Below are 20,608 nucleotides of genomic sequence, written 5' to 3'. Positions count from 1 at the left end.
ATGCGTCCGTCCAACCTTGTGCAATATCGTAACCATCAAAAAGAGCTGTGGGGAATATAATGGTCTTTTGTGTATATATATATATATATATATATATATATATATATATATATATATATATATATATATATACATATCTGGGTATGTTATACATAGGGAAATATCAGTGTATAAACATAAATGTGTGCAAATATAAATTCTACATTAACTGTAAATGTATGCAGTGCACATTTGTGTACAGGAAAATGCTGATTTTGTATCCTGTACAGTTTTATTTTTTTCTATAAGTTTTTAGTTTGCATAATATAAGGTCAGATAACACAGGGCTTCATATGCCTAGATAGACAGATAACAGGCAGCTGTATGATTTTAACATGCATGTACTGTATATTAGGGTGTACATGTGTTAGTGTTTTTTGTAGGATTTTTAACGTGCACAATTTCTCTATTTGTGTTTTATATATATATATATATATATTTATATATATATATATATATATATATATATATATATATATATATATATATATATATATATATATATATATTCACCTATGCGGAGAAAATACTTTGACATAAACATAAAGTATACAAATACAGATAAGTAATCAATTTAACACACATGTTGTGCGGCACCATTTCACGGCTAGGTTGGAAGGGGATACCAGATAGAAGTGTCCATGTTATTAAAATCTTTTGACACTGAGGTCAACCCCCTCCCCCAGCCCTGCTGCTTTATAAATACACCAAAGACCCTATATATGCGGGTGGACTTTTAGTTTATGTTCTTTGCCTCTTGGTACCTGGCATCACATCTCAGTGTGAGAATGCAGGTGCAATCGGCCGCATTCACTGGCACAATTTTGATGATCTCTTTTGAGACTCCCCAATCTCTTGTTACATTTTGTCTTTTTTCTTCAAACCCTACTTTGTTTTTCATTTTTCACACTTTGCTCTCATTTGTTCAGTGGCTTTTCACCTTTCACCCTATTGTTTCCCCATGTCTTTTTGGCTCTCCTGTTCCGTCTTATTCCCTTATTTTAATTTACCTCTTGCTTATTCCTATCAATAAACCTTTTCTGTAAGCCATCAGTTTTGGAACTTTCTGTGCTGCTTTTGGAAAGGTTCTTCAGCCCTTTTCACCGTTTTCTGCAGTTCTAAAAGCGTTAATACAAAAATTCTCTTTACATTATATTTTCATTAATGCTAAACTAATATTTATTTATATAAAGAGTTTTCCTATTTCTTCCATGTAAGCTCAGCTGTCATTTAAGCTACCATATAATCTTATATAAAATATAAATTATGCATATTCCTTCAGTTTCTAGCCTTACACTTTTGGTTATATATGTGTATTTGTATATTTCTGATTCCTTATTTAGGAAAAAAAAATGCAGCTTCACCTTTATATCTTCTGGTTACATAAAAAAGCACGAAAACCCACATTGCTGTTATTATTGAAAATAATGTTATATCTAAATCTTCCATTTTTAAGTATTACCCAACTGCCTTTTTCTTTCTTTGAATTTGCATTTTGTGAGAATCTATATGAATGCATATGCCTATATCTATAGTGTCATTAGCATCAATTATTATTAGAATTATAGATCTGACATATTCCACAGCACTTTACAGAGACTTAATAATTCAACTCAGAATCTATCTATCTATCTATCTATCTATCTATCATCCTTTTTCATTTGGCCATTTTTAGAAGGCTCGTTCTTTCAGCTGTGGAGGGGTAATAGACCTTTCTCATCAACACAGTGTTTTGCTGTCCAGCCTTTTAAGTTTAAAACGCACTGTGTTCTCGGATTGTGAAAATTGGGTTGTGCTAAAAGCAGGAGGTGAATTTCAAAGGAGAGAATTCCAGGAAAAAAGGCAGAAAATGAGCAGAGGAAAGAACAGAGCTAGAAGTCAGAGAGGAAAGAAAGGGATGAAAATCAAGCAAAATACCAGTATGTATGGTATATACCGGTAATAAGTAAAATAATGGAAAACTGAAAAAGAGGTTTACAGAGAGTAAGAGAAAAACACTAGATTGTACAGAGAGGTACAGACAGAGCAGCAGGACAGTGAAGTAGAAAAACAAATGACTGCACAATGGCAGAGAATGGAAGACAGGTGGGAAGAGAGCAAGGAAGCGAGCAGATGTGTGAGTTACAGGTAGACAGGAAACAAAATCCTCACAAAACAGAGCTGGGGAGATTGAAAAGGAGAACAGAAAGTCGGTAAAGACCTTTAAATAAAAGACAGATACACAAAAAATGTGAACTGTGAGAAAACTAGAACAATTGTGAGAGAATGAAGGAAGTTTGAAAAGAGATGAAAATAAAAAGATTAACATATGTATATATATATATCTATATATTGGAAAAATTGTGTAAGGAAAGACAGGTAAACTAAAATTGAGAGAACCATGGATGGAGGGAAACACAGGGTAAAAGAAAGGCAGAGAGCCGTGTCTGGGGGGAGGGGATGCAATATCGATCGATGCAGCTTCCATCATTTTGTGACACAGAATGTCAGATGTGCTGAGGTCCCTTTAACTCTTTCCTTGCCCGTCCACCTTTCTCCCCCGCGCCCCCTCAATCACTTCGTATCAGCCGCTCGATGAAAGAATTGATTTTCTTTTTAGCAACTCAAATGTAGTTTGTAATGAATTAACTCCCGTCCCTGCACGCTGAGGAGCGGAGCAAGGGAACGAGGCAAGCAAGGGAGAGCTAATCAGGGAGTCGGAAGGAAAAAGGGGGCTATTAATGGAATTGAATGGGGGTAAGTGGAATGAGAGAGTGTCAGGAATAGTGAGAGAGTGTGAAAGAAGCAGGGAGGAGAAAAATAGGGCACCAACAGTTTTCTGAAAAAGATAAACGGAAATAGAAAAAAAGTGATAATGAAAGCTTGGTTAGAAGGTAGGAAACACATGAAAAGGTATAGAGTGCAAGAAGAAAAAAATGATATGAAGTCTCTGGTCAATAGCTTAAAGAAAGAGAATTCAGAGAAGTGAGCTGTCGAAGGTGCAGTATGGAAGCAAAGAGGTAAGAGGAAAATGTATAAGACTGAGAGGAAAAATGAATGGACTCAAATGTATAGAAGTATAGGCTCAAAAGGAGGCCAGATTTCTGTGGAATGGCACGAGCAGGAGGCAGAGCAACTACAAATGTAGCTAAATGTTCTTTGCAGAATAAGAATTATTATATGAGTAAAATTCATTCCAGGAGAACAAAATAAGTGAAGTGATAGAAATTGGACAATGTGTGCAAGTGGGTAAAGGAGGCCAAAGCTATATACTGTTTATCTATCTATCTATCTATCTATCTATCTATCTATCTATCTATCTATCTATCTATCTATCTGTCTGTCTGTCTATCTATATATATATATATATATATATATATATATATATATATATATATATATAGCTCCTCAATGGATATTAATTGAACTAACTAAACATAAGAAGAAAAGCCAGAAAGGCCAAAGAAGTATGAACACCGGGAGTGAAAGAATTAGCCCGACAGGTTAAACATATTTGGTTGTGACTAGCTTTTATACAGGAGCGTATGTATAAGTTTAATTCCTACTTTAAGTTTGTCATAGCAGGCCTTTCTATGAGCCAGGGGTGCCCAAAAGTTAAATCGGGATCTACCAGTAGACCTTTAGACAGTGATCAGTAGATCTCAAGACACTGGCAACAAACAGCTTATCTAAATTCATTCAGATATTTATTATGTTTAGGTTACAAAAGAAATCCTTGTTTGTTAAATCAATGTTCAAGTAATATTTTCCATGGAACAGAATGTAAACAATGTTTTTATGGATGTAGATCATAATTGGGACAACATCACAAAAAGTAGACCTTGCGTTAGTAAAGTATGGGCACTCCTGCTCTGAGCAAAAGGTTTCTTTATGAGTGTAAAGAGAGAAGGGTGCATAGAAAGATAGAAGAAGGGATGGAGCTCTGGGAAACATATTGTGCATAGAAGTAGAAGGTGGGTATGTACACAAGGGTGAGATAGAGTTTTTATTGGTCATCAGTAGGGATGCACTGAATCCAGGATTTGGTTTGGGATTCGACCAGAATTCTGTCTTTTTCAGCAGGATTTGGATTCGCGTGACTTTTTGTCCCAAAACAAGGAAGTAAAAAATGTTTTCCCCTTCCCACTCTAATTTGCATAAGCAAATTAGGATCCGGTTCTCGGGGGTTCGGCCGAATCCAAAAACAGTGGATTCAGTGCAATCCTAGTCATCAGATAGTGGAGCAGCTGGTATACAATAGAAAAAGTTGCGTTGGGTTGACAAGGTTTAAAGAGGTACGGCAAAGAAGTTCACCGGCACACAGGTAATGCTGGCAGGGTGAAACCCTTGTTTTAAATTTATTTAATGATGCTTGATAAAGGGGTCAACCCTTGCATGCTGCATTAAATACATTTAAAGCAAGGGTTTCACCCTGCCAGCATTACCTGTGTGCCGGTGAACTTCTTTGCAGTACATTGTTGATAGGTTGCTGATACCTATCATACTGAGCACCAGGGTTTCACTATTTTGGAGGGCCAGGGTGTGCGTTTACATCCAGATATTTTCCATAAAGAGGTACGGGACATTGTCTAACAGGGGCGGGTGTGTGACAGCAGGACAAGTTGTGTGACTGTGCGAGACAGCAGGGTACAAGGCTGGGTGAGACCACACTACAGCAGGAGACAATATAAAAAGTTGTGTTGGGTTGACAAGGGATACAGAGGTATGGGACATTTTCTGACAGCAGGGGTGGGTGTGGGACAGCAGGACAAGTTGTGTGACTGTGCGAGACAGCAGGGTACAAGGCTGGGTGAGACCACACTACAGCAGGAGACAAAGTGAGACAGCAAGACTTGGTGTGAGACAGCAGGGTGGTGTAAGGCCCCCGTGAGTGTCATCTGTCACCTTACACCATGTTTGTGGTTGTTTGTAGGAGGGATTAGACCAACCCCATCAATGCCAGACTAGGGGTTCTTCAACTCAGAGTTGGCACTGAAGGGGTGTCCAGAGGCCGGGGGAGGAGTCCCTTCATTTAGCCTGTGCTCTGTCCCTGCTCCCTCCTGGAAATCTCCATTATTCCAAGGGAAATAATTCCTTTTGTGTGTATGGAATGGACCTCAGGGAAGGGGGGTGAAGAGTGGACAGAGTGGAGGAGGGAATAGGGGGGAGTGAGAGGTGGCCAGGAGGGAGGGAGAAGCTGGGCATCAGGGGGGAGGTCTGTGAGGGACGGAGGGGTCGCTTATACAGCTGTCATCAGACAAGGAAGAAGGGAGGGAGAAAAGGGGGAGAGAGGAGGAGATATTGTGAAGTGTAAGATGGAATAGCCGGACTCACAAGCAGTGTGTGTGTATTGCTGTGCAGGGGGGGTGCCATATTGTACAATTAACCGGCTCCAGAGAGAGGAGGAGAGAAAGAAAAAGCCCCACACACAGACAGACACACAGACTGACACACAGACACACAAAAAAGACTTTAGCCGGTGAATGAATATCCGAGAGGTGGAGAAGACATCTGTATCCTGAACAGCATCTCTTCCAGGAATCCTTCCTCTAATCCTCACACTATTCCCCCTCACACACAGTCTGTGCGACACACACACACCCTCCTCCCTCACTCACTCACACACCCTCCCTCACTCACTCCTGCATCTCACAGCGCACCCTGGCCTAATTCATCGGGTTATGAAAGCTGCCTGCTGCTGCTGCTGCTGCTATGTTTGTTCCGCTCTCCGTCCCCTTTCTGTTTCAGCGAGCCGGCTCTGAACACGCATGGCCCTTTAAATCGCCTCTGTCTGTGGCAGGTGCTGACGGTAAGAAGCTCCATCGGCGCGTACCAACTGCTAGTAGCGAGCAGGAGAGGCAGGGAGAGTGTGCCTCGCTGCCAAACCCCGCTGCTGCCTTTTATTCATGTTTGTATTGATCTCTGGCTGTCAGAGGCAGCGGATTCAGCTCTTCTGGTCGATAGACAGGGAAAAAAAAAGAGAGAGGGAGAGGGAGAACAGAGAACTCCGATTCACAGACACTGGGATGCCTGGAAATTAGAAAAAAACATCTTTAGGGGGGTATCCCAAAAAGCACTTGGGCTCCTACCTCTTTTACTACCTTTGTTTTCATTAGCAAGCCCCCCTCAAAAACAAGAAATGGAATCGGCTGAAAAGTGTCTCCCCCTATACTTATGGGGGAGTCCGAGCCTTTTGGAATAATTAAGTCATATTAGCTTAATTGCCAGAGACATAGGAGGAGAAAACCATAGGTTTGTAGGTTGTAAGGGGCAGTAGTTAAAGCACTAAATGCCATTTAACTTGTGTACCACCAATGTCCAATGAATTGCCCTGGAAATGTGGTGTAGACATGACTGACAGTAGTTGTGTGCCCCCCAAAAAATAGATCAAGGGGGTCCCTTAGTTTATACACAAAAAAAACCCTTTTGTGTGACTTTTACCTTCCAGGGAGACTGATTGTAATGTGACAGTTTGAGGACATGGCAACTCTCCCAGGAACCAAGTTCTTTGCCTTTAAAAGCCCAAGTTTAATGTTAGAATAAAAGTGACATGTTCAGTGTATGAATCAAATAATAACTTCACTATTACAAAAAAAAAGGAATAATAATAATAATAATAATGTTTGTACTTTTTTTTTTTTTGTCTAGAATGTCTCCCTGTTATTGTGTAGAAAGAAAGTGTTTGCATTCCTGATATATCTGATATTGGTTGAAGAACAAAAAGAGTGAAATATTATCGCTCTATTATCTGCCATGGGGCATCGAGAAATGATTATACATTTGTATTTTTCATTGGTAGCAGAGGAAAGTGTTTAGTTCTCGTATATTAGCTTTAATTTGTCCTCCCTTCAATACACACCGTTTAATTACAACTGTATTTTTAACCGTCACGTCGATGCACAGATCAACAGCGATATATATATATATATATATATATATATATATATAACCAGATCTGCTTTCTTTTCCTATTGCCTAAGCCCTGGTGGACACATATGTCAATAGCTGACAGGAGGGATTTTAATTGTGCTCCAGTTTGACAATATGTTGTGTGCTCTGTTTGGATCTTTGCATGTGTGTTTGTGAATGTTTCCAGCTTGGCGTTGTTTTTAAGGTAAAATCTGCCAACCACACAGATTTGGCTTATTTTTTTTTATTTAGGCCTCTGTAATGAGCTTTGTGTGTTTATATCCTCTTTAGGTGAATAGAAGCATACATTTAATACACACACATCAATAACACACAGTCACATATATATATATATATATATATATATTATATATTAACCAATACACGTGAATAATCAGACTATGTATGTATCTATTTGTCTGTCTGTCTTTTTGCTGTTTTGTTAATTGGCCTATTTGTAATTTTTATCTTTGGTGTTTTGGATTGACCGCTGGTTTCTTCCATTTTTTTTTTTTTTTTTTACACATTCAATTTTCCCGTGTGCAGTAGGCAGTGAATTTGCGTCCACGTGGATATATGGGGATGCCTGCTGATGGCTTTTTAATTGCCCAATTATGATATTGCTGATGGTTGCTAGATTGGGCCTTCCCATCCTGGGGGTTCTCACTGGAATTCAGGTGAATACAAAATGTTGTGAGCTGCCGCAGGGTCTGATATAGCTTTAAAGTCACCTTTTTCAACCCTATTTTATTTTTTGTTGTGTTTAAAGAATGGGAACATTTTCAGGGCAAAAATGGCGGTCAGTATGTGCGATGTCCAGACGATTTCCGAGCAGGGATATTATTATAAAAAAAAAATCTTAGCTCCCGTAACTTATAAATTCAATTCAAGCTTAATGCTGTATGGGTTTCATTAGCTGCAATGTAATTAGTTGGCCTATTAGGTTTTATTTCCTTGGACAGTGATTGCATGCTCACCTGTCCGACAAAGGAAAAGGTTGCATTGTGCCTGTATCTGCTTGGCTATGCATTAGTAGAATGAACAGTGTTCAAAACTAATTATAACAGATGTACCTTGTATCACCCAAAGCAAGACCATCTCAGAGTAGAACCCCTCTGTCAAGCTTTTGGGAAACCGTTTTTTCTAGCTATATTCATGTCTAAATTCTTATCTTTAAAGATGAAGAATAACAACATGCTTTCTGCAGGTTCCAGTCTTATCTGTAAAAAGTTTTGAATTTTTTAAATATTATGTTTGATATTATATTGTATCCTAATATCAATATTTAAAAAAATGCAGTAGCTGCTGTTCGCATGCAGCCCATTTCTGAATTTTAGGAATCTGAATCTGAAAAGATGCTCTTTTTAATGTAATCCTCAATATGTATTACCATTTATATGATCTGAAGAATAGAAACAAGAAAAAAAAAAGATGGGGCGGTGAATACCTGTTGGGTTATGAAGCAGGTTATGTATTGTTAGATTTAAGGCATATATAAATGTGTTACAGGGAAAGGCCAAAGAAATATATATTATCAGGGAGTGACTGCCTTTTTGGCTGATAAAAATATCTTCCAGGTATTTCTGCTTAAAAACTTGTAAGGAATCACAAATGGGGAGAACGAAGGGCATTCGTTTAGCAAGCTGATTGAACCGGAGCATAAACAATCAAATTAGGAGTCTACAAAACAGTTGTTCTCCCTCTTTGTAAGGTTCCGTCCCGATGGGAAAATGGCTTCATAACATATTGAAAAGGGGACAGCAGATAATTGGCACAGTGCTAATGGGGAGGGCCTTTGAAGTTTGTGAGCCTAGTGCAAAAAGCTGCCCACCTTTATTCTGTCATTAAGCAGATTGGAAGACAATACCTAATTGCATGCTTTTTAGTTCAGAAACTGGCAAAACCTCCTGCATTTCCAGCACATCAGTGTGCATGATAAATAATGACACATAACATAATTGCTATTATGACTGCTGAAACGAAGGGTTTATATTGGATTGGACAACCCCTTGGCATCATAAGCTCTGGAAAAGGGCTTGGCTGCAACATAGATATATTTGTCTCCATACCACAAATAATATGTAAGAATAAAATTGCTTCTTTTAGTAGACATAACACTGTACTTGTTGTATAGCTGGTAATAAGGAGATATTTATAGGTGCTGGCTTCCTACATGACTGTGTGCAATGATTAGCCTAATTAGCTGAATGATCTCTTATTGACCAGCAGTTACATTTGATATACGGGTTCTCTTACCTGTCAATGTTAGCTAATTTATATTCCTTCACCAATATTAAACATTATGTTCATATATATATATATATATATATATATATATATATATATATATATATATATATATATATATATATATATATATATATATGTATTTATACAAACAGGCATTATTGTTTGGCTATGTGTCTAGTATTTTATATATCTATATTTTTACAGCTGTAGAACATACAGTAGATAAGCATACAGTCTAACAAGAGAGCTAAGCATTATGCAGCATACTGTCAGTACAAGTTGCATGTTTGCTGCTAGTTGCTTAAAATAAAATGTATATTTATTGATGGTTAAGATGTAACAAGCAGCTGTAGATTTCATTGTCTTTACTTGTAGATGCAAGGCCATGTATTGATGAATTCCATGTTACATGTATGGTAGGTAACTGTTATGCAAAATGATTTTATACAAAGCGGTAAAATAAATTTGGAGCATGCATTGAGGTTCTAGATGAACAGAGAAAAATATATGTAATATATTATTGTATATTTATTTTGCATTATCTAGCTTTAGATATTTTAATTGAATACTATTGAAAAACATATTTGCCATGTAGTGTATGTTAAGTTTAGAAAAGTTTATTTTGTAAATGTCATAGGGTACATACCCGGTGAACATAAAGTGAGGGATTTGTTGTTTCGTACTATGCACGTTTTAGTTTGTAGAAAGGCAAATGAGTTGCCTGATAACTGTAACTATACACCTGCTATGAGTAAACTTTATGCATGTGAATAGCTTGTACATATTCGCATACAATCAGTAGAACAGTATTTAGGGACTTTACATTATCAGTAAATTATCTATATATTACATTATGTCCTAGATATCCCACTTACAGCTGTAATTACAGCAACATGTTTAATGCATGGCATGTCTTTTGTAGATATGGGATTGATGTGAATGATCATTTAATTTCTCTGCAATGTAAATGTGATATTACATAGATTGTCTTGGGTTAAGATAAAGGATTAGCTAAATTGAAATGAGCATGGGCAGATATCAGTTGGTTTATATCAGCTCTCAGAGTCTATGCTCTGTGTTGCGGTATGATGTGCCAATAGGGTTGCCACCATTTCGGGAAATAAATACCGGCCTTCCTATACATTTATCATTTTTCCCTATTAATAACATTGGGATCAACCATCATTTTACCGGCCAGATGGCAACCCTATGTCAAAGAGATTTACACTTGGTATACATTGTTATGCTAATTAGAAGAACACAGGTTGTGAATATCCACTTGTGTACCACTTGAGTATTACATATGTGCAAGCACTGTGCACTTAAACATTTTATTTGGAATGCTACTGGATGAATTAATGAGCACCCATTGCATCAGAAAATGCGCTTATCTCCAGATGCATCCGAAATTGTTGTGCAATTTCTGTCTTTTGTAAATAAAGATATACTTTGTATTTGCCAGACATCAGCTGCAAATACACCACATTGCGTATGTAGCTATAGTGCACCTGAACAGCATTTTAGTGGCATGGCTATTCAAAATAATACACAAATGCAATTCTATTAAAAGGGATACAAATTAAAAAGAGATAGAAAAGCTTATATTTTTTTCCATATAAGGTGAGGGTTACAAATATATGCTGGCAGCTTGGCCAGATCCCCCTCCTCTTTTTAAGCACTTCTGTACCAAAGCAGATAAACACAAAGAACATTAAAACTGCAGCTCCTATGGTAGCTTCATTTTAATTAGTACAATTTACAACATAGAGGTTTCTACCTGTACTGAGGTTCTAATATTGGTCTCTTGTGGGAACTGTCAACCTCTTGATGCTCCTTAGCTGTTATAGAACCACAGAATTTTGGCAATGCCTGTACAGGTATGGGACCTGTTATCCAGAATGCTCAGGACCTAGAGTTTTCCGGATAATGGATCTTTCTGTAATTTGGATCTCCATACCTTAAGTTTACTAGAAAATCATGTAAAATGTTAAACCCGATTAGCTGATTCTGCTTCCATTAAGGATTAATAATATCTTAGTTTGGACCAAGTACAAGGTACTGTTTTATTATTACAGAGAATAAGGAAATAATTTTTAGAAATTTGGATTATTTGCTTATAATGGAGACTATGGGAGGCAGCCTTTCTGTAATTTGGAGCTTTCTGGATAATGGGTTCCAGATAACGGATCCCATACTTGTAATTGGATTTAAGAATGGCTTCTGTATAATTTCAATAAAAGCAAAGAAGACCCATGTGTACAGGCAGGGTCGGACTGGCGCATTGGGGGCCCACCGGGACTGCAAGAGAAGGGGACTCCTGGCATTCACCGGTGACACCCTCCTGACCTCCAATCTCCATGCCCCGAAAGACTCTCTGTGCACCATGCTGAAGCCGATGGGCCAGCTAGACAATTATAAGACAATTTATTCACATACTTGTGTTGTTGGGTGTAGGAAGTGCAAAGACAGCCTTGAGAAGGCCATGCAGGTTAAAGGGCATGTAAAGTCAAAAAAATAAAATACAATTTTTACTTTCTTTAATGAAAAAGAAACCTATCTCCAATATACTTTAATTAAAAAATGTCTACCGTTTTTATAAGAAACCTGACTGTGTGCAGTGAAATTCTCCCTTCATTTACTGCTATGGATAGGAATTGTCAGACGGTCTCTAACTGCTGAGCAGGGAAACCCCTCTTTACTTCCCAGCCATGCAGAACTCAAGCAGCTTTGTTTGTTTCCCTGTAGAGCAGTCAGCGACTGTGTAGAGATTTGGATTGGATTTTATTTTGCCTTTACATCCCCTTTACTGTTTCCAGCTCCAGCTGCAGGGACAAAGACCATGGAGCCAGATTTAAACAGATAAACTGGGATTCTGTTTGGAGGATTATTTTGCTGCAGCCACTGGTTCTGCAGACTTGGAGAAAGTTTGTATTAAACAATATAAAAACTATAAAATCCATATTAGATTACATGACAACACAGGACCCAGTGCAGTCTGCATATTTTAATTATTAATCAGTCTTGCTGTATCAGCTTCTGGCAGATATTATTTGGCTTGTGCTGTTTTGATAATTTATGACGATCCCTAAGCAGCCCAGACCACACTGAGCATGTGCACAGTCTTGGTCTTGCAAATATGTTTAACAAAGTTACAACATGGTGAATTATTTGTTTGATTAGGCTTGTGGTGCAGTAAGTTCATGTTTATGTTTAGAATACTAAATAGGTAACTAGGGAGTAGAATCAAATAAACATTTTGGTAGCACGCCGGAAGCCTCCAGTGGCCAAACAGAGGTACAACCATATATGCTCAAATAATTTTCCAAAGCATGCTAAAGAGTAAAAAATCTGAGTTTATTCCATAATCATAATAAAAACATGTTTCAGAAAAACCCGTTATAGCGCCTAATGCGTTTCATGCTTACCTAGCACTTAGTCATAGGCAATATCTCATTGCATATCAAGTACTAGGTAAGCATGAAACGCGTTAGGCGCTATAAGGGGTTTTTCTGAAACATGTTTTTATTATGATTATGGAATAAACTAAGATGTTTTACTCTTTAGCATGCTTTGGAAAATTATTTGAGCATACATGTTTATGTTCAGTATACAAAATACAGCATTTCTAGCCTTATTCTATTTCAGACTTTACTTCCCCTTTAAACTGGTGATTTATGGTAGTAAATGTTTTTGGACAGTTTGCTTATGTTTGCCTAAATTGGATGTATGTAGATGTAATTCATTGAAAACCTGATGGAAGGGTTTGCCGGAGGAAGAATTAGAATAGCATAATAACAGCAGTAAGAAATAAAACAGTAAAAATATATACAGGTATGGGATCCGTTATCCAGAAAGTTCCGAATTATGGAAAGGCCTGCTCCCATAGACTCTACTTTATTCAAATAATCCAAAATTCAAAACGATTTACGGTTTTCTCAGTAATAATACAACAGTACCTTGTACTTATCCAAACTAAGATATAATTAATCCTTATTGGAAGCAAAACCAGCCTATTGGGTTTATGTAATATTTACATGATTTTCTAGTAGACTTAAAGCATGGAGATCCAAATTACGGAAATATCCATTATCCGGAAAGCCCCAGCATTTTAGATAACAGGTCCCATACCTGTTATATGTATATGATGAAACTTTTTGCACCATCTATTACTGTTTATCTAATACTAAATAGTCACTGTAATTTTACAGAGAAACCAGCAGCACTCATGATCCAGATCAGCAGCCTGGATAAAGTCTCTTAGGACTCACGCTGACACACAGAGAAATAGAGAACACTCACAGGGCTTTAAATAGTGGAATGTTTTTTTTGGTCAGCATTTAGTTCTGTGGCACCAATCTTTTCTAGACAAAAGCTCTGGGCTACAGTTTGAAACTTCGTAATGAGACCGGCACTTCGGCAATTTTTGTGAGTTTCGGTGCATGCGCAGTTGTTGAGAAGAAATAACTTAAATAATTGGGTTCACTTCCAGAAAATTTAGCTGGAAAGACTGTATTGAGTGCATAAGGAAACCAGTGCTGCCCAGCAACGTGCATTTATTAAAAACGTCCCTGATTTTCAGGTAAACGGATGACCTTTCACCAGGTCCGGACTGAGAATTAGAATAGGCCCTGGCATTTCAGGTACACAGAGGCCCAAACAGCCTCCACCAGCCCACTAAAGACTGACTTTCTATGGCACCTTATAGCCGCCCCTCTGGCATTTGCCAGAACACACAGATTGCCAGTCCGGGCCTGCCTTTCACTAAAGATTATTTTAAGTCTTACAGGTGCTTTCCATTTTTCTGTGTGCTTGTATATATAAAATTCCACCCATGAAGGTTGGATCCAGCTGTCAGAGACATCCAAAGGGAATTTTGTAGTTGACAGCTATGATCAGGATTGCTATTGATCATCTCTGCAATGGCCAATACCAAACTGACCATTTTATAGAAATGTGATTACAGTCATTGCTAATACTTGCAGCCTTCACAATGTAAGGACGGTTTTAACCTGTTTGAAACATACAGGTATGTCTGTTAGCCAGCTGGTGGATGAGAATAACTAAGCTATGGGAAATTGAATTAGTAGGACCTCCGTGTGAAACTCAAAATCAAACTACATGAATAGCTGGTATGAGAAACCCACTTTATACACTGGTGCAAGTGCACTGCAAAGGTGCTCCTGTGCCATACTGAACCATACTAAACATTATTTTTCAGAGTCCCAGAAATGAAATCAACTTGTCTCTTGTCAGCTTGTTTTGACTTAAGTTAAATCATTTAAGTCTCCTTTGCCTCCTTTACCAAAGACTTGTTGTTTTGAGATGTTTGACCATGTTAGCCATTGAAAATACAGATAATGTAAAGCTTGGTGATACCTTTTATTGGCTAACTGAATAAGTATCAATCGCAAGCTTTCTGAGCACACAAGCCCCTTTGTCAGGCAAAATACAAATGAAAGGCTGGAAAGGCACATCGTATATACTCAATGATCTAACAGCATATATGATGTGCATTTCCAGCCTTTCATTTGTATTTTGCCTGACGAAGGGGCCTGTGTGCTCAGAAAGCTTGCAATTGTTACTTATTCAGTTAGCCAATAAACTGTATCACCAAACTGTACATTTTCTGCAAATACTTGTAGGCAATTTATCAATGGTTGATTTATTTTTCTAAATTTGATTGCAACAACAACAAAAATTAAACTCTATCATGTTCTTAATTGATCACAACCATATTTACAGAAAAACGTGGATCTGGAAAACGTGATCACAATGAAATATCGCAAGGTCCCATGCGTTTGTACAAAGCAGAAAAATAAAATTGCACTTATGTAGAAACTTGCCACATTTTAGGTACAGGTATGGGACCTATTATCCATAGTTTAAATCTTCATACGTTAAAGGAAAATTCAAACCTAAAGTTAAAAAACCCCACCCCCCTTCCCTATATAGACCCCCTCCCTCCTCCCCCAGCCTAAGTGTTATCCCTAAGTGTTATGCCCCTAACGTTTTACTTACCCCTCGGTGCAGATTCAGGCATCAGAGTTCAAGGGCGCCATCTTCAGCCGATTCAGTAATCTTCATAATGAGACCGGCACTTCGGCAATTTTCGTAAGTTTCAGTGCATGCGCAGTTGTTGCGAAACAGAAATTGCTCCAACTGCGCATGCCGCCACACCAGTCTCATTCCGAAGAGAAGAAGATGCCGCCGCCCATGAACTCCATTGCCTGAATCTGCACCGATGGGTAAATAAAACGTTAGGGGCATAACACTTGGGGATAACACTTAGGCTGGGGAGAGGAGGAATGGGGGTCTATGTAGGGTAGGGTTTTTTTAACTTTAGGGTTAAATTTTCCTTTAACGTATGAAGATTTAAACTATGGATAACAGGTCCCATACCTGTACCTAAAATGTGGCAAGTTTCTACATAAGTGCAATTTTATTTTTCTGCTTTGTACAAACGCATGGGACCTTGCGATATTTCATTGTGATCACGTTTTCCCGATCCACGTTTTTCTGTAAATATGGTTGTGATCAATTAGTTTACTAGAAAATCATGTAAACATGAAATAAACCAAATAGTCTGGTTTTGCTTCCAACAATGATTTTGACTGTTTTATTATCTCAAAGAAGAAGGAAATCGTTTTTTAAAAAAATTGTATTATTTTGGATAAAATGGAGTCTATGGGAATCTGCCTTTCCGTAATTTGGGGCTTTCTGGATAACGGATTCACGTGTAATGGATCCAGTACCTGTACTGAATTTTCTTATTCCAAATATCAGGACTATTTCAATTGATAAATCTTTGACTTTGGAATATTCAAAATCGAAAGAATTTGAGATTGTGTTTTTTTTCCCCTCCGCTCTTTTCTTGAATCAAAGAAAAAAAAAAAACACAGTGTTGAATTGTAATTTGTGCATCTGTTTAGGGATTCCATGGCCAATATTTTCACCCATTGACCTCTTGCAGTTTTTCTGTCCATTGTATGTACCTTTATGCTTATCTATTTGTTTGATGTACTTAACAAAATTATACATGGTTCCAGTTTTGGACCATTTAATTGACATTACGAAACCTGTAGCTATTTTGTGTGTCTAGGAAGAAAAATGAATTGAGTTTGGGTTCAGATTTGTGCCGTTAATGCTGAGAAAAATAGTTTAAGACCAAAACTCTTATATTGATCAAACATTTCCAAAAAGCTGCAGCCTTTATTTTCTAGTGTGTCGGGGGAAGGAGATGAGTTCAGCTTGGAACATTTCTTTTTGCAGATGCCTGTTCTCTATGCATTGCTCAAATGAGGTGTTTGTGAACAAAATGAAGGGGAAATATTATTACTGCTAACTTTGCTTTAGATTGGTGTCACAAAGGTCTGATGTAACGTCTGTAAATATCTTAGTGGAATAGCTTGGGCTATCTCCTCTTTAGAGAATGCATACAAGATACATTTATGTGGCAATTTCAGAGTCTTAGGCTGCCATTCAAGGTAAATGTCCAACATGCCAATTTATGAAATTATCAGTATGGCTCATGTTTCATGTACAGGTATTACCAGCATATCGCTAAGTTACCCAAAGTTTCCTCCAGAGACAAGTTCGGGTGTACTTCTGTATAGTTGCAGCATGTACCATTGGTACAACACCCCGAACATGGCAGTGATTCCAGTAATGAATTATTATATAATGTTCTTTAATCATTTGCCTTATATTTTGTATATTGTGTTTAATGGGCACTGTCACTTTAAGGGGCAGATTTATCAAGGGTCGAGGTGAATTTTTGAAATTTAGAGCTATTTTTTGTGTACTTCGACTAGGGAATAGTCCAAATTCGATTTGAATTTTAAAGAAATTCTAAAATTTGAATATGACATTTATCATGTACTGTCTCTTTAAAAATTCAACGTCGAACATTCGCCATCTAAAACCTGCAATTGCTGTTATAGCCTATGAGGGACCTCCTAGAACCTATTTGGAGTCAATTGGTGTTTTTTTCTGGGAAAAACTTCGAATTGAATTCGATCAAATTCGCTATTCCTCCGATTCGTACGATTCAAATTCGGGTGATAACGGACCTATTCGACCAAAAAAACAACTTCGACTTAATTTTGGTTGGTCTTTTTGAATTTTGACGTTTGTTCAATTCGAAATTCTGCCCTTGATAAATATGCTTTATCAAGGGTCGCTTTCCCTTTTCCTTCTTTTTTTATTTAAATTGTGTTCTGATTGGCTGCTTTCTGTATAAAAGCTTATTTCCTGTTGGGGGAACCTCAGCCAATGATTAAGGACCCTGGAGGTATGAAACGCGTAGGGCCTATGGAAATGCATTTATACTTTTAATTATGATCAATAAAGACTTTTTTAACTTATACTTTTGGCCCTGTGGATTCCTCTGAGTGCCAGATAGCCCTTACTCTTTGCTGTAATTCCAGGTTTCACAGCAGGCTGCTTCACTAGCTACAGTTAGGGTTGCCACCTTTTCTGGGGTCGGAAAATGGGCAGGGGGGATGGGGCGGATTATGTTGGAGACGGGAGCAGGACCAGTGACAATGGGGACGGGGATGTCGGGGCAGGACTGGTGATGTCGGGGGTGGGACTGATTACGTGGCAATTAGCGATTGGCTGATCGTCATGTCATTGTTTTCAATGTCCTGTCCAGAATTTGGAAATCTGGACAGGAAGGTTTCACTTGGACAGACCTTCCAAATACCGGGTTGTCCAGGTGAAATCCGTACTTGTGGCAACCCTAGATACAACACGCTTGCAGGGAAAGAATAATATACAAATGTTATTTTTTAAAGCATTGTTTGTAACTGTGGTGGGTGCAAATATGCACGTGGCCACAAAGCCACTGCTTTGAATGTTAGGTAAGATCTTATAGAAATTGGACTGGGGTTGCCACCTTTACTCCCGACTAACTCCAGGGCCATGATGTAGTGGGAGGTGGGGCCATGTCATAGAGGGGGCATGGCATGCCATAGAGGGGTGGGGCTATGATGCGGTGATCGACGATTGGCTGATCGCCGTGTCAATCTCAGGGAATCCTGCCCGGTTTTCCTAATTTGAAAAACCAGCAGACAGTTTTGACCCGGACAGTCCTTCAAAAAACTGGTCTGTCGGGTCAAAACCAGATGTGCCAACCCTAAATGGGTCTGGTATGGGCTGCTAACCTGAATATTAAGGACTAAGTTGCCAGTTTATTGACTTATGGAAGGGTTTGGTATCCCATATATCTTTCATATATTGATTTGGAGAAGCTGTCGGGCTAGGACCATGTATGTGATGCTCACCTGTACTGACCCACCTGTGATCCATTCATTTGCCTGATATTATTGGATCTGTCTGGAACCATTAATGACCGAGTGAGTCAATCCATATTTGGACAGTGTTAGACTGTGATCAAATTAGTGGTTCAAAATCCTAGTCATTTCACCACTTTTGGGGTGACCTTGGACATCTCTCAGATATATGTATATGATATTGTATTGTGTTCAGTACATTCAGTATCTCTATATGTAACAAAATAACCTGTGAAATACAGGTATGGGATCCATTATCCAGAAATCCGTTATCCAGAAAGCTCTGAATTACGGAAAGGCCGTCTCCCATAGACTCCATTTTATCCAACTAATCCAAATTTTAAAAAATTACTTCCAGGTCCCGAGCATTCTGGATAACAGGTCCCATACCTGTATAACCTTATAAATAGTACTTAATGATGTCATTAAGTGCTACTGCTTATAACGGATATTCATAATATCACCTTTGTCACATGACTTAAATTGTATATTTAAAAAAATATATAAGACTGTTTGAAGTCACTTGGGTGTTCCATAGCCTTGTACGTGGGTGTCTATGGCCTTGTACTTTTATATCAGGGTTTCTTTATCAATTTCTCTAGGGACCCTGGGTGAAGACATAAAAACTGGTATAAAAATAGGTATGCAACCAATTTTAATTACAGGTATGGGACCTGTTATCCAGAATGCTCGGGGCCTGGTGTATTCCGGATAACAGATCTTTCCGTGATTTGGATCTTCATATTTTGTCTACTTGAAAATCATGTCAATAAACCCAATAAGCTGGTTTTGCTTCTAATAAGGATTAATTATATCTTAGTTGGGATCAAGTACAAGCTACTCTTTTATTATTACAGAGATTATTTGGGTTAAGTGAAGTCTATGGGAGACACCCATCCTGTAATTCTGAGCTTTCTGGATAATGGGTTTCTGATTAACGAATCATATACCTGTTCTATTGTTTATTATAGGAAGAACTAACTGCAGATACACCCTAAACAGTATGGGGTCCTATTGGGTCCCAATTTGTCTGTTCGTTAACACTTTTCCTTGCTTAAAAGAAAAGTTTGCATTTATATTGACCTGTTAGGAGTTAGGTGGACCTATTTAACCATTTTATTTTATGGACGCTGTAGAATATAGATCATTATCATGCACGGCCAAGTACCTTTTATGAAAAGCGTTAATGGGTGTGCAATTTTGCACCCATTTTTTCTCACTGCACTTGCAGTTGTATTCATAGTCTAGAGTATGCTCCATATATTTTATCCATGCTTTTTATATCTCCTCAGCCTTCCACCAAAATGTTCCATATTGTTTACTGTTTTATCATTTACCTATAGCTGTGTAGTGTATATCATATTGTATATGCTGCCCTTGCAGAACAACAATAAGGGGGTTATTTACTAAAACTCCAAATGCAAAAATCCTGAAAAATTCGTGATTTTCTTTTATAAAATCTGACTTTTAAAAAATCACAAATTTTTCGGAATTTATTAAACCCGAAGGATGGAAAAGTCTGAATCAGGAAATCCGGCATCTCAGACTTGTCGAGGTTGCATATAAGTCAATGGGAGAAGTCCCAATGATTTTTTGATGTGCGCTGGGTTTCGTGCAATACCCCGAAAAATCTGAAAAAATCTTGAAAATTGGATGAAAAAAACAGTGAAAATCGGATAGATAGATCAGAAAAAATCGTGAAAATCAGATTTTTTTCCCCGCAAAGCAAATTTTCGGGAAAATGTATTAATAAATAAGCGCAAAAAAACCAAGCGGATTTGATCGGAGTTTGTAGCAGAAAATATTGAGATAAATTTGATGGACAACCCCCTAAATATACCAATGTGCAAATATAGAAAATAGGAAATCATTTTGAAAAAATTTGGATGGAGTCTATAGGGGCAAATTCACTAAGATTCGTAGTTGCGCCAGGCGTAACTTCGCCACACTTCGCCGCACTTCGCCACACTTCGCCAGGCGTAGTTTCGCCAGCGCTTCGCAAATTCACTAAAATCCGAAGTTGCATTCAGGGGTAGCGTAAGGTTGTGAAGTTGCGCTAGCGTTGCTTCGCTAAGTAAAGCGAAGTTATGCTAGCGAAGGCTAATTTGCATACCGCGCCAAATTCAAATTTCAATGGA

At 38.1% G+C, this 20,608-nt stretch overlaps 1 protein-coding gene across 1 annotated transcript in view; it reads left to right on the top strand.

Moving 5' to 3' along the window:
* Positions 1–5,206: 5,206 nt before the first annotated feature.
* The window catches only part of LOC108697763 (POU domain, class 2, transcription factor 2), a 78,232-nt gene continuing 62,830 nt past the window's right edge, over positions 5,207–20,608 (top strand). The window contains exon 1 of the mRNA XM_018228111.2: positions 5,207–5,827. Within this exon, the coding sequence (XP_018083600.1) occupies positions 5,731–5,827 (97 nt within the window). The 5' untranslated portion in view covers positions 5,207–5,730. The remainder of the gene's footprint in view (positions 5,828–20,608) is intronic.

This window comes from Xenopus laevis, chromosome 7S, assembly GCF_017654675.1.
Source record: "Xenopus laevis strain J_2021 chromosome 7S, Xenopus_laevis_v10.1, whole genome shotgun sequence".
NCBI classification, from domain to species: domain Eukaryota; kingdom Metazoa; phylum Chordata; class Amphibia; order Anura; family Pipidae; genus Xenopus; species Xenopus laevis.
Note: the sequence above shows the minus strand (reverse complement) of the source record. Positions and strands in the feature narration are given on the sequence as shown.